Source organism: Erithacus rubecula (genome assembly GCF_903797595.1).
Source record: "Erithacus rubecula genome assembly, chromosome: 17".
NCBI classification, from domain to species: Eukaryota; Metazoa; Chordata; class Aves; order Passeriformes; family Muscicapidae; genus Erithacus; species Erithacus rubecula.
Window position 1 is genome coordinate 10,706,889 of NC_136669.1, and position 14,440 is coordinate 10,721,328.

The 14,440-nt window shown below is 42.7% G+C and overlaps 1 protein-coding gene across 2 annotated transcripts in view; it reads right to left on the reverse strand.

Annotated features, from left to right (window-relative positions):
• ABAT (4-aminobutyrate aminotransferase) overlaps positions 1–14,440 on the reverse strand; it is a 48,531-nt gene that overhangs the window by 14,985 nt on the left and 19,106 nt on the right. For both annotated transcript variants that reach the window (XM_079320736.1, XM_079320737.1), the window contains exons 2-5: positions 11,132–11,249; positions 2,725–2,822; positions 1,967–1,996; positions 1,280–1,397 (exon numbers count right to left, since the gene is read on the reverse strand). In XM_079320736.1, coding sequence (XP_079176862.1) covers positions 1,280–1,397; positions 1,967–1,996; positions 2,725–2,822; positions 11,132–11,201 — 316 coding nt within the window. In that variant the 5' untranslated portion in view covers positions 11,202–11,249. The remainder of the gene's footprint in view (positions 1–1,279; positions 1,398–1,966; positions 1,997–2,724; positions 2,823–11,131; positions 11,250–14,440) is intronic.

Sequence of the window (14,440 nt, forward strand, 5' to 3'; positions counted from 1 at the left end):
AAGAGCAATGCTTGCACCATCCAGCACCAGAATGTCAGAAAGCCTCAGTGCACTGTCTGCACAACTTCATTCAGGAGCATGCACTGACTTTCACACTTTGGAGTGTGCATTTGACTACATGACCAAGACTTGTTTCTCCAAATCAATTTCTTGTGTGAAGAATGGGAAGCCATGAACACTTAATGCATCTCCTTCCCTAGAAACCTAAAATCCAAGCTCACTGGCATACAAGCATTGTGCTCCTGTGTCTCACCCCTATTTCCACATGAGCAGTGGCCAAGTTCCCTCAGTGCAGCCTGAAAAATACAAAACAGTGAGAACTTGTGTTGGGAATAAGGTAAAGACATTGCAGGAATGATGACACTGAGTGCTGCAGGACAGCAACAACACTGTCTGCAAAGAAGATCCATCACAGTCACAAGGTCTTAGAGACCAAACATTTGTTAACAACCTGAATATCATCACATTTTGTTTCCCAGCAAAGGAGGCCTGTAGGGATGATTTTGAGTCACAGTTTCTATCCATAGCACAAGACCCACCTTTTAAATTACTCCAGCACTTCTGCTCTTTTTGCTCCTGCAGAATGTATTTTTAAGCAGCTGAGAGGAACCATGGATGAGGAGCAAACAAACTGGACTGAAGTCCTACTGAAACCTGTATGCCTATGAGGTGGGGCTCACATTTCTGCCTTGCTCCTGCTTGAAAGGCTCCCCAAATTCATCAGCTGACCCCCCCAGGCACCTGCCAGGCTCTGTCTGCTCCCTCCCACAAATGAGCTGCCACCTTTGCTTCCAGTCAGCACCACTGCTCACTGCTGGGCTTCTTGCATCCTGCTGCAGTCCACATGGCCCACTCCTTTTTCCCCCCACTTTTTGGAGACAGAAATGTTAACTGAAGAGTATAATTTCATGTTGAAATGTCTACATCACGGTTGTTAATGTTTTAAACAGTAACATACTGTAACAGAATCACAAAGTCACAAATCCAAGCCAACAAAGACAACCTGAATTGTGGAGCTTGCATACTTAAATGGAGATTAGAGCTTCTTCCTGGCACCACTGTGCACTTCAAGAGAGCTTTAGGTATTGAATTTGTAGTTCCTTCAGCTATCCAAACCCACCACCACACAGTACACAGCACTGAGCTGTCCCTGATCACAACAAGGTGTTCATTATGTCATCTCTGTTTTTATTATATTAATCAACTTCCCTGGTAGGGGCTGAGAAAAGAAAATGACAGATTGAGAATAAACAAAAAAAAAAAAAAAACCAACTCCCACCTATTGGGATGGAAGAAATCTGAGAGTAGAGATCCAACATACGATTGCCATCTACATCTACGAGGTAGTTCCCTCTGCTCTCTTCATAATTGCAAAAGAAGTGCACAGCTTCTGCATTCTTCAAGGAAAAAAAAACAATTAGTGCTTTAAAAAGTGGCAGTATGTAGGCAGGTGCAACTAATGGTTATATAGCAAAATTGGATAAAAATATCTAGTGCTAGGATAAAAAGACATTATATTCATTGCATGGGAATAACTGTACAGCTATTTTTGTAACAACTGTTAAAAGGACAAGTCTTTACTTTTTCTACAGAAATGAAGCCCAGACTTGGAGAAATTGCTCATCTTAGGAAGGCAATATGAACTTAGGCTGACACACTCAAGCCCTAATACACCTTTTCATTGCCATTCTGTAACAACTCTGAAGTTCTTTGTTAAACACAGTTTAAACACATATGTTGAAATAAAATCCCCTGATGCTAGCAAGCTAATCCTGCACTATTCAAAATATATTACAAAAGATTTTATTCAAATGCACATATAAACCACACACAATGTATTCAGCATGGAAACAAAGAGCCAGTTTCACTTTTCCCTGTGGCATAAACATACAAACCAGGATTTTAAAACAAGTTCTGAATTCAAAGTATTAACACCCCCCAAAATAGAGAAAAATTGACAAATTACCTGAATGCCATTCAGCTTCTTCATTAATTCCTGCAGAAAAACAAATGTCAGAGTCTCAGGTGTGTAATTAGCAAATTGTGATGGAGAATGTATGCTCCTTTTTTATGATCCCATAAATCATATGCAAACTTTGTACTCCTGTGTGCTTACCAGGCAACTCTACCTGCCACAGGAACTTTCATGGTGCATCTTGCAAATATTACAGTCAAAACTATGACCTGTGGCATGCAGAGCTAAACGGGCTGCAAACACAGTTTAACTGTAAATCTCCAAAAAGGGAAAGCTGCCTCTTCTATATTGACCAACTGAACTGAGAAAACAAGAGAGAAATCAGAAAATAAGAGAAGCCAGAGTCACATAGAAGGGATATTGGTACATTGGTTCTAGAAAGACAACTCCTTTTTATTAAGAACAACAAAAAAACCTTACAAAAACCAAAAACCCACCACATGCACAAGTGCTGACTCTGCCAGAGTAAAACAACATCCAGAAAATTAAAACTCTTGCTTCATTTAAAATTCATTAAAATGGTGCTCTTTTGCTCTGAATTATTCCACATGGGAACTTGGCAGTTGAGATTCAGATCTGCCTCTCAGAGAGGGACATTTCACTCATGAGCTTTTCATTCTCAACCTCCTGATATTATGGAATTATGTTTATTTGTATCATATTTAAGGTTTGAAATGAAAGCTGTTTTCTGGCAAGTTAGACACAGCTAAAGATAAAAAAAGGTAAGTTACTATACTTTGGAAACTTACTCTAGATCGTGGTCCAGGAACTTCTGTCTTCATCAGAGGTCCATCATAATCAAAATCCACGTCAATTTTAGCTGCAGCTTGACTGATATACCTGTGTCCTGTAAGAAATAATGAAAACCTGAGTACTGACCATATTTTCTGTGCTCTCCCCTCAGAAGATACATCCATACCTTGCCTGACTGAGAACACTTGACAGATGAGACCAATTACATTGAACTGTCTGAAATGAACTATGTATCTCATCTTTGACCAGTCTTAAAATAAAACCAATACCAGTGAGGTGGCTTAAAAAAATACAAAACCAAAAAATTCCAAGGGAAATGACATGGCAACCCTAGAGAAACAGAGGGAAATCCTCCTGTAAAGAACAGGAGGATTGACAGCACATCTCTCTGCATCTCTTTTGTTGAGTCTGTCTATTATGCCCTATGCAAGCCTTTGCCATAAGTTCCCCACTCCTACACAGAGATGGTTTAGTTACAGTAATAACCAAAAGGCCTGATAAAGTCCATAGGAAAAATCCAGTGTGATGTTTTTCAATAGCTCAAAAAACACTCTTTGAGAAAGATTTGTCTCAGAAAGGCAAATGGCCTTGTCTCACATGAAACCAGCATTCTGCACTGATGCTCTGAAATCTGAGTGCCAATTTTCCTTCTGATCTTACTGATTTTATCCACATGTGCAGGGAATCCTAATAAACTTGACACCTTAATGGAAACAAAAAGGCAAAAATCTCCTGTGCTTCACCAATAACAGGCTCTGCTTCCCTTTCTGAAATAACTGTTTTAAAACACAGGGTTTAGGCAAACTTCATATGATAGAGACAGTTCTGGTAAGCACATATTCCAAATATATACATATTCCATCAAGGGGATTATGGGATAATACAGGGATTATACATTTGCAAAAACAGGAAGTACAGACACCAAAGCTCTACCAAGGTGACCAACAAGAGTCTGTGAGCTTGCTCTGCACACTGTGGTTACATGTTGAACTAAACCCACATTTTTGGCAATTAAATTTTTGTCATGGAGCACCTGTAAGCCTCTAACCAGCACGGTGTCAATAAAAAACTGATCTTAATCCTCTTAACTAGGGGGTATTGCACTTAGACCTGAAAGAAGAGGACATAACTTATTTTTAATACCTGTGATTCTGTGCATTTTTGGATGGCCCAAAATGAAGGTCCTTAGCTCAGAGGCAGGCTCAGCATGGGAAGTCAGGCAACAGCAGCTCTTGCCTGGGGCACTTGGAGCAGCAGGGTCTGAAGGTACCACTCACCACATCCTGCTGTGCCAGGGCTGTGCTGCCAGGTGCTAAAACAATAAACTGCACCTCAGCTTGGCACAGGGAGGGAGATGCCAGGGCAGGCAGGCCAGCAGTCAAACACACAGAAATCCCTGTGGGGCAGCACTGCCACCAGAAACCCCAGCAGCACCAGCCCCTCTGCACTTCCATCCATCCCACACTCACTGCCAGAGCTCTGCTCCAGCAATGTACTGAAAATGCTTTGTTTTTGGAAGTAACAGTTGTTAAATAAGCCAAATATTTATCAAGGAAAACAGAAGGTATCCTGTGATACTGCTCAGCAGTGCTCTGAGCACAGACATTCAGCTGAAATTTCCAACAGTGACTTAAGACATTTGCCTCAGCTTGTGTCTGCCCAAGCAAACCTGATTTCAAGAAAGTATCTGGAAAATCACAGCACTTTGAAAGCATCTTTGAGCACTTAAAGTCACTGCTCATCTTGGGAAAACTTAGTCTGCAAAGATGATTATTCTCCCCAGCTTTAATTCAGATGCGTCAGTGCCTCTCTGCAAAGCTATTAATAGGTTTTGTTACAGCAACACCATTTTTGTGTCGTTCTGTTTAGCATTCCTATAAATTGGAGACTGCATGGCAACTGCTCCACTGAGGGAGAAAAAGCTGCTGCATATAAAAAAAATCAAAATCTCCACAATTCATAGGCAATAGGGCTGCAGGTTTAGTAGACACACTCACAAGTCTAAAAAAGGAAGAGACCAAACTAAAGCCCTCGTGCACCCACTCCAACCCCAATGGAGATTCCACCAAACCATCTGCAAACATTTCTGCTTCTCCAATGTCCCCTTCTCTCCCTCCCCCCAGGCACCCCTCTGGGTGCTATTTTCTATGCCAAAGGGGGGAAGCACCAAGAGGCACAGAGCTTACAGGACATTTTGGGACTAACAGGAAACGTGGAAATCCAGCATCATACTTGGAATTGTTTGACACAGCTGCAGATTTAAGACAGGTGAGCTATAACCTGCTTGCACAGTCCTCACTCTCCTGGTGCCCTGCTTCCAGAGACCCTGTGCCCCCCATCCCTTCACACAGCCTCACCACTGCCCTTGCTCTGCAGGAGCTCAGGCCACTCTGCAAAGGCACAGAGGATGTCAGAGCCCAGCCAAAGCAGCCTGGGCACCCCTGCCTGGGCACCCCTGGCTTTCTCCACCCCTCTCTCCACACCCCCTGCAGTGCTTTGTTCTCCAGGTCCCAAGGAACAGCAGGACACGGGTGTTGCCTCCTGCTCCCCAGTGCCTGTGGCTCTGCTCACAGCACAGCCCCAGGATGTGGCTGCTCTCCTGCAAAGGCTTTTCCAGGCACTTGGACAGGATGATGGATGGCTGCATCAATACCTGCTTTGTTTAGCCTGGAGGAGGATTTCAGGCCATGCTCTGTCTCCCTTGCTTCCCCCCAGCATCAGCACCACAGTCTCCTAATGGTGCAAGAAAATGCAAATAAATCAGGTCACTCACTGTAGTGCTTCATCCCCTGGGAAACTGCAGCAGGCTCTGCTCAGCTGGCATTTCTGTCTTGAAGGCACTCAATGAGCTTTGCTGCTCAGCCCAAATTTTTCCTGTTTGACTGTTTAATATCAACTTACCCTGCAATAGAAACCCTCAAGACACAATGCAATTCAGGCTACTCCAACTTGATATTTAGGAGTTGTAGACATTTGCAGGCCCAAGTCAGGGTTTTTGCCTCCCAAAAAGACAGCAGAGATAGGACAGATAAAAACTGAGATTCTCACTATGACCAAGTAAGGTATTTGCAAGAAGTGAGAATCCCTGGTGGCTGATCCTTCAGTGAACTCACAGCATTAACTTTGTAATAGAAGGTAATCCCTTGATTTTCTGTTGACATCTGAACAAACTGCCTTAGAAAAAGGGGATTTTGTTATATTATCTTAAGAACAGGAACAAATTACATAATCTCAGCTCTCATCTTAGAATTGTATAGATCTAATGGGCTCTGACCAAGTGTCCTTCTCTAAAGAAAGCTCTTAAATTACATTTAGCTAACATGACCAAGAGCAGCACCCTTTTTTCCTCTGGTAAAAAAAGCTGTCTCTTTTTATCATGGCAAAAGTCAAAACATAAGCATAGGTACTGTTAATGAACTTCATTTCAGACAGCACATAGGGTGAACAATTTGCACAGAATTTTCTACCCATCCCATTTAAAGACGATGGGCATAAGAAGTTAAATTCTAGTTTTCTTGCAGACTCTCAAAGCTCTCATCACACATCATCTTTCTAAGCACTTGAATAACATCAGCAAATTATCACATCCTTCCTTTTCATCCAACAGGATGTCATCACTTGCTAGCAGGCAGAAAAGCTCATTTCCCAACTTTGCTTCCCTGCGCTGCCCCCACTGCTCACCAGGAGTCCCAGTCAGCAATTCTAACAAAATACCACATTGCCATAGCAACATAATTAATATAACTTCACCCTGCTAATTTGGTGATGCTGGTAGTCACAAAGAGCACCACTGCTGGCAGGTCTGTGCTGAGTGCTTATCTCTGATAACAGAGCTACAATCAAGGCAGGGCCAGAAAGAGCTTGAACCTCTCATGTGTTTGACCAAAAATAACACTCACAATAACACAGTTACTGAGTGTGCCACTGGATATTGCCTGGGAGAAACTCCAGTGAAAGGACACTGGTGTCATGAGCAGAGGAACAATTCCAAGGAAAAGGAGTGAGTCCATGCTGGATACCAGAGCTCTCAATCACATGTGCCTTGCTGTGCAGGGGTGCAGAGGGAAAGCTCTGCAGCCCCAGGGAGACACATGCCATTGCCACATCACTGCTGCCCTGCACCAGACAGGCAGCATCCCTTGCATGCCTTAAACCTCCCCTCCACAGTGCTGATCAAACACCTTCCAGACAGAATTTTCAGAGCATGGATGCCCTGACAGCCAAAAGTAGGAGGACTGTGATTTCCTCCGAGTCCTCTTGTATGTGTTACAAGTAGAATCTGTTACTAACAGATCCTGAAAGGGAATGGCAAAAGGCCAGGCTAGCTAGAGATGTTTGGGAAATGAACATCACTATTGCATAACATTGTGAAAACTGAGATTGCTATTTAGAGTGCTTATGCTGCAAGATCAGCAGCTCTTCCACATGAGATTGTCTGTGTTTCAGCACTCCCACATACACACTTTGGATTCTCCAAAGATGAAGAAAAAAACTAATACCACACAGGCCATAAAGAGCTGGAAACTCCTCTAAGAAAGAACAAGAGAAGTTCCCCTTCACCATCCCAGCATCATCCCAAATCAATTCCTCAGGAGAGTTACAGGAGCATCCAATCACTGGTAGTTCTTGTAATCTAAACCAGTTTTAACATTTTCCCTCTTTCAACAGTCCAACAGCTACAGAGCTCATCAGGACACCTCTGGAGGTGAACAACCAACCACAAGGAACACCCAGGTGGGAAAAGAGCCAGCATTGCTACAGCCACCCTTTGTGGCACAGAACAAACAAGAAAACTAGATAGGAACATAATGTTCACTCAAGGAACTGAGAACAGCACTCCCAGCTTGGACTCTGCCTTGTACCAGTGCCTGTTTACAAAAACAGGCTTTCTGTGATTGTTTATACAGCTCAGTTTTTGTGAAAGTGTTTGATCAGACAGCAAAGCAAAGGTTCCTCAAGCAGGAAAAGTTGCACTCCAGTTTCCAGGGCTGCAGTTGAAGCTGACCTCAAGCTGAGGTCTCACAGTCCCAAGAAGGGGATTGTTCTCTGCTTCTGCCACACACCCTCACACAAATCCAGGCTGTTCTCTCTGATTTCCCTAGGGAGGTTCTTCATGTACAAACCAAATAATATAAGTAAAAAGTCTTAGCAAAGATCAATACTGGAGAAAAAAGTGTGACTGAGAATAAATCATTTTCATGGCTTTCCAGCCTCTTTGTGGTTACTGTGATGGGGACAAGTCAATAACTAGTATGAATATCTCTCAGACTTTACTGCCACATGCTGAACATTATTATCCTCTCCAGAGAGACAGGAAACTTGCTAAGATAGGTGAGGTACAGCCTCAACAAGTGCTAGTCTACCTCGTGCACTGCAATGGAAAGGCACAGACTCTGGAGGAAAAAATTGAGAGAGAGACTCAAACAATATTCAGCAGAGAAAAAAATACGAGGTCTTGGGGGAGGCAATAGTTATCAAACACATAAAAGGCTGTTGCAAAGAAAAAAATAAACATTCAGCCTCCAGGTCCTTTGAGGGCAGGACAAATAGTAAGGACTTGATTTTTTTCCTGTTGTGAAACTTAGGCTAAATATTAGGAAAAAGTTTTAAAGGTAAGGCCAGCTCAGCAATAAGCAAATTGCCTGGGGAGGCTGCAGAATCTGCAGAACAGATCAGCATCCTAGAAGGGCATGGGTGTGCACTAATGCAAACTGATGCTACCTCCAGGCAGCAGCCTGACATTCTGCCATGCTTTCAGTGCAGGATTCAAAGACAAATTCAAGCCCTCTGGGTAATCAGCAGGAAACTGAACTACATTTCTGAGTGCCAGCCTGTCCTCATAGCTATGGAACTGCCCCACCAGCCAACAACCAACTGCCTCCAAAGCATGGAGCCAGAACAGCCCTCCTGCTGCAGTGCCCAGCTGATACAACCAGGGGTGGCACAAAGGGAATAAACATTTACAGGCACAATGCCAGCTGTGACCAACTTGCAGCACACCAGGCTGACAGCAGCAGCAGAACTCAGTTCATACACCCTCATTTCTCCACCATCAGTGCCTCTCCTGGCCCTGCCTGGCTGACACCCATGGACAGCACAATGCAGGAGGCTTTGTAAAAGGAAGATTAGGTTAGTTACTCACTCTATTGTCATTCTGCCACCCTTCAAATTACAGTGAACTTTATCTTTGAAGGCAAACTATCAGGCAGATCAAACAGAGAAAGAAAACAAAAGCATACTTGATTAAAGGCTTATTTTCAAGGAAGGCATGATACTTACATTTTAGGGTAAGATTTAAGTTGCATATTACTGTCATGAGTGTTGCTTAGCTTTTGCATTTTGTTCAACTTAAATGGTTTTCATTTTCCCTTTCTGGTTTGCTTGCCAGGGTTTAGCATTGTGTGAGTAAGGAGAACAGTATGCAATGGTTAAGTAACAAAGATTTTCCAACTAGAGAAATAGTCCAGGATAAAAAAAATCTCTGTGTGTAAATAAATTTGTCATAGATTCAAGATGAACAGGATGATTTGCTTAATGCACACATACAACTGAAACATGACAGCCTACAGACACAAAGACCTACCAAGAGGCAATCTATTCCCTCCTCTCCACCTCCATCCCCCCTTGGCAACCCTGTCATTTCATTATCCATTAAAAAAAAAAAAAAAAAAGCAAGCATCAGCTCAAATGGCACTGCAGGATTTCTGTGGGAGCAATGTAAGTCTCTTTTTTAGCCTGTAAAGCTCTGAAGCTGAGTGCTCAAAAATACCTTGGAGGTGAGCACTCTGGAGCAGAACACTCCTGGGCATCACCCTCAGCAGTGCCCTAAGAACCACAGAGCCCAGCAGCACTGCACCCTGAGCTGGGGCCCAGGAAAATGGCCTGGAGCTCCAGCTTTAGTACAGCCAGCAGAGCCTCCAGCCTGGTCTGTGAGGCAGCAGTGCACAGGACACAGCTCCTCCTTTTCTCCATCACTCCTGATCTCTGCTCACTCACACAAAGCATTCAGATACAGAGGCCATGGGTCTCTGACACAACCTGCAGCCAAGGCACTCTATTATTGGCTTCAGTATTTTAGCAGGCTTGGAAGTTTCCTGGAAGGAAGGATGGATTAATGGAGTCCAGAGTTTCCTCTCTTATCAGGATCTACACTCCCTCACTGATGGTGAGAAAGGAAGAGGAGTTTGTGCACCTGCACCTCTGTGTTTAGGAAGCAGCATGGAGTTGTGCAGGACACTGGGAAGGATGGGGAGCATTAATTGCTGCTGAGGTGACAGATGAGCTCAAAGGACTGACAGCTAACAGCCCTGCTTGCTGGAAGCACTGTCAATTGCCCATGGACCGAACACTCCCTGCTCCTGCCCAGGGTGGACAATCAGTGAGTCACTCCCATAAACAAAAGAGCATCCTGCACTGAAACACTGACCTAATACTTTCTAATAGTTATAAGACCAGACTTGGTGTTCTTTAGTCAAAGGTCAGTTGCTCCCTGAAGTGTATTATTTAAAAGGAAATCAATGATGTTTAAGTTTCTGAGCAAATGGAAGGGAGTGCTTGGTTTATGCTGGCAGTGGCAGAAGGGGCACAGTGGCACTGCAGAAGGAGGGTGGAAGGACAGGAGAAACACTAACATTTACTCAGTCACAAAAAAAAAGCCACTTAGCCTTACTGTATTTAGTGTAACATTATATGGAATGGATGATCTTAAGATTCCACACAGCTTTGTCCAACACAGCCAACAGGAATTTAGTTTTTATATTTATTTCACAGAGACTGCAGGTTCAATATACACATACACACACTATATTTCAAGCCAGGGCCAAGCAAAAACTTGCCATTCACTTAGGAGAAAGTAGCTTGATGTCATGTGGTAGGTTTTTATTTCACACTAGAGCTCACTCAAGGCAGAAACGCACAACACTGGTGAGGGTCCCATCTTCATGCCAGTCACACAAAACACAAGGGAAGATGGGCAAGGTTGTGCTACACAGCACAAAGAGAAAACCCAGCTCATTTTGATGGATGATTGCCTCATCTCTGCAATATGTAGTGCCAGCAAGTAAAGGCAGAGTTAGTTCCAAGGGCTAAACAGCTTTACTTCAGTTAGCATATCTACAGGGCAAATTATTAACTTGATACATCCTTGTTTGAAGAATGAAAAAAAAAAAAATCAGATATACTTTGGACTATAATTCTGGTCCACTTTGGACTACAACTGCATCATTATCTTAGATGCAGAACATTATATTCCTCAAGTCTTGAAAGACTCAACAGCACAGGACAAACTCCAGCAATGTTCAAATCAGACTTCTGCCCACCAGCACAAGATTAACACCAAACACAAAGCAGGAAAGTGCAAGGAAATACCAAACATGAAGCAGGAAAATTCAAGGAAACACTTACCAAATACCAGAAGTCTGGAGTTTTGCTGCAGACAACAGGTCAGCTGTCGACTAAGCAACATTGACGCCATTTTATCTTTACTGAAAAAGACTCAATCTTGGGAGATTTCTTTCTTGTTCTGGGGAAAAAAAAAAAAAAGAAAGAAAAAAAGAAAAGCAAACACTTATTCATGTTCCTAGAGATGCAGCCACTATTACTGTGCTCTTCATTTCAACTCCCCCTTCCATTAATTTCCATCTAAAGACACTGAGAGCATGGTTTGATGAATTAATGCTGATGTTCAGAGCAGCCTCAGGACTGAGCCCATCTAATTCTTGCTTGGTTTTGTTAAGGCAAATGACTTCCAGGCTAAAGCTGTATGGCCCAGCTTCAGCAGGGTAAAGGTCAATACCTACTTTCCCTTGCTCTTCCTCTCTACTTTCTCTGTATATATAGATGATGTTGAAATTTTAAAAAGTGGCTTCTAGTCAGTTTCTCAAGCCAAAGCTGTTGTTTTTGATTTAAGTTTATGAGAAAAATCTCATCTAATACAAAAGACAATAGGACAAGCATTAGGGAATAAAAGAAACTCAATCCCCTGAAAAAACAGGTTTTTACCTATTTATCACAAGTCAGTGAAGAGAGAATGTGAGAACTGAGATTGTCCAGCATGAATTAGATTCAGGTTGCATCCCATCAATGTGTAGTGAATACTTTGATGGGAGGGACCAAAGAAGACAGGGGCTTCTCAGATGAGAAGTGATGGGATAAGAGGCAATGGGCATGAACTAGAACAATCTGAGCTCCACCTAAACACAGGAAAACCCCAGGCAGGCTGCCCAGAGAAGGCACGGAATCACCATGCAGGAGATATCCACAAGCCAAATGGTGCAGAGCAGACTTAGTGACACTTAGGTGTCACAGCTTGAGCTTAAAGCTGGACCAGACACCCCTCAGCTCCCTCCCAGCCTCAGCCACTCCATGGTTCTACCTCAGCTGGTTACATATAAATGACCTTGCAAAGTCAAGGAGCATGAAAGATTACATGACTCCCTTTTCACTCTTGATCATTTGTGCAGAAAGTGTGGCTGGAAGTCAGGAATAGATAAAACAGGTCCATGAAATATTATCCAGGACACAGGTTAAATTCAAACTTCACACTCATCATCATGGCCTGGCATTTGCACCTTGCTGGATGCAGATCATGGAGCAGCAGTGGACCGAGGCTTGCAGTCCAAACAAAATGTCACTATTACCCATAAACTTGGAAAAAATTCTATTTAACAAATACACTCAGAGTAGAGCTGACCTTCCAGCAGAAAGAGATCACAGTTTACAGCTTCCATCAATCCTATGCCATCAATAAAACATGCCAGCAGATGTTCATTACCAGATGCATGGAAGTACCTTAACCACTTCCACCTTGATAGCAAGTATCTCTTGCCCAGAAGTAAAATATCAGAAATTTTGTTTCTGTATTGTCTTTATATAAAATACTATTTGTTCTCCTTCATGCTTGAGCTTTTTTGAAATACACAAAAGAACACGAAAAACTTCTTGCCTACAGAGATTTATAAATTCATTGACCTATTAAGACTCAAGAACAAAACCAATCCCCTGTGCCTCCCCAGACTACTGACACAGCACTTGGTTTTACTTATTTCAAGTTAAAATTCAAGGTAGTTTGCAATGTGCCAAGGTGAGCAAACACTTGCACAACACATGTGCACACACTGGAAAAACAAGATTAGCTTCCTAAGGCTTTGGGTCACAAGTGCAGAGGGAACCACTTAATTTTGTTTTCAGAAAAGAGTAATTTCACTTATAAGACAAGATTAATTCATTCATTGTTTTCTCTCTCAGCTTTCTCTTCTTGTGCTAGCTTTTGCATAATCAATGTGTGAAGAAATATCCCAACACATGGATTTTTTATCCCATGACCACCTTCTAACAAAAAGCAAGTGCCAGTCTAAGTCAGTAAGAAAATGCCCAGCACCCCAATTGATGTCCTCTGCTCAGAGCTGTTTGTCTGGTCTATAATTCTCCAATCCCCAATTCCCTCCATAAGTTTCCTCTGCAAAGTATTACTTTTTCAGAGCCTTTGGGAAGCTGTTAAAAACAACCCACCAAGTTCTCATGCCCTTCAGTCATCTCCCACGGGGGTTTTGCTGCCAGCTGCCCAACTTTCCTTCTCCACAAGGATGAGATGCCTCTTCACATACAAATCAAACACACTTCCAGTCACACCCCATGGCTGTGCCCAGTGTCCAGGTTTCCCTTCTTCCTTCCCTAGGTGAACCCAACCCATGTCTGCTTCCAGAATGTTATTTATTTCTAATTATATTTACTGTTTATCTCGAGTCCTTTAATAGCTAAACTACAGTATTCATTAGAGGCTGAAAAATATAATTGGAAATGATATTGGCTTTCTGAACTACTCGTAGAAAAAAAATTACTGCATGAGGCTTAAAAATAAAGTAGCTTAGCCCTAATTTTCCTTGACAGTTCTTATATAAAAAGTTTTACCATTTTCTAGTCCAGAGTCAGAATAAATCATGTAATATCACATGTGAGAATAACTAAACCCAGCATCTTTTCCATCTCCATTATGCACACAGGCTCTCACAGGAGATCAGCTGATGTGATTGCTATCATAGTCCAAGCACACATTATTTGGTTATCACAATAACCAATTGAATTTTGCCTCCACAGCCCGTCTCCTGATGGATTCCCACCGGCCCAGCCTGATGCAGCACTGAAGCAGCAGCAGAGTTTGCAATCCAGCAGGGATCAGCTCTCCTGCACGTGCCAGAGCTGCAGCGGTGCCACGCTCCATCACCAGCGCTGCTCCAGAGCCACTGCACACACACATTCCCAAAAACCAGGCAGAACAGCCACCCATTTCAGACCTCTGACAGCAGAGGGGATGGCAAGGACCATCAGACCTCGAAAATGTCATACCTTTCCAGAAAAAGATTCATAAATCTTCCCTAAACATTTTTCCTCTACTGGCAACTGTCTGAGCTGGAACAGGCTGTGAGTGCAGATGACTCCACAGAACTGCTATTCTGAAGTGAATCTCAGTACCTTCATTTTCCAAATACATTTGCATAATTTTGTCTGTAATTTTGCATTACATAAACTGTGTTTGCCACTGCATGTGTTTAAGTCACAGCCACATTTTTCTAGTAAGACAAATTACTTTCATTTTCAAAGAGGAAGCTCAGTCCAGTATATTACATACATAGAACATAAGGATAAGGATTTTTAAATGCATGCTGTGAAACTGGATGTATTTTTTTTAAACAGTAGCAGGTAAATTTCTGACAG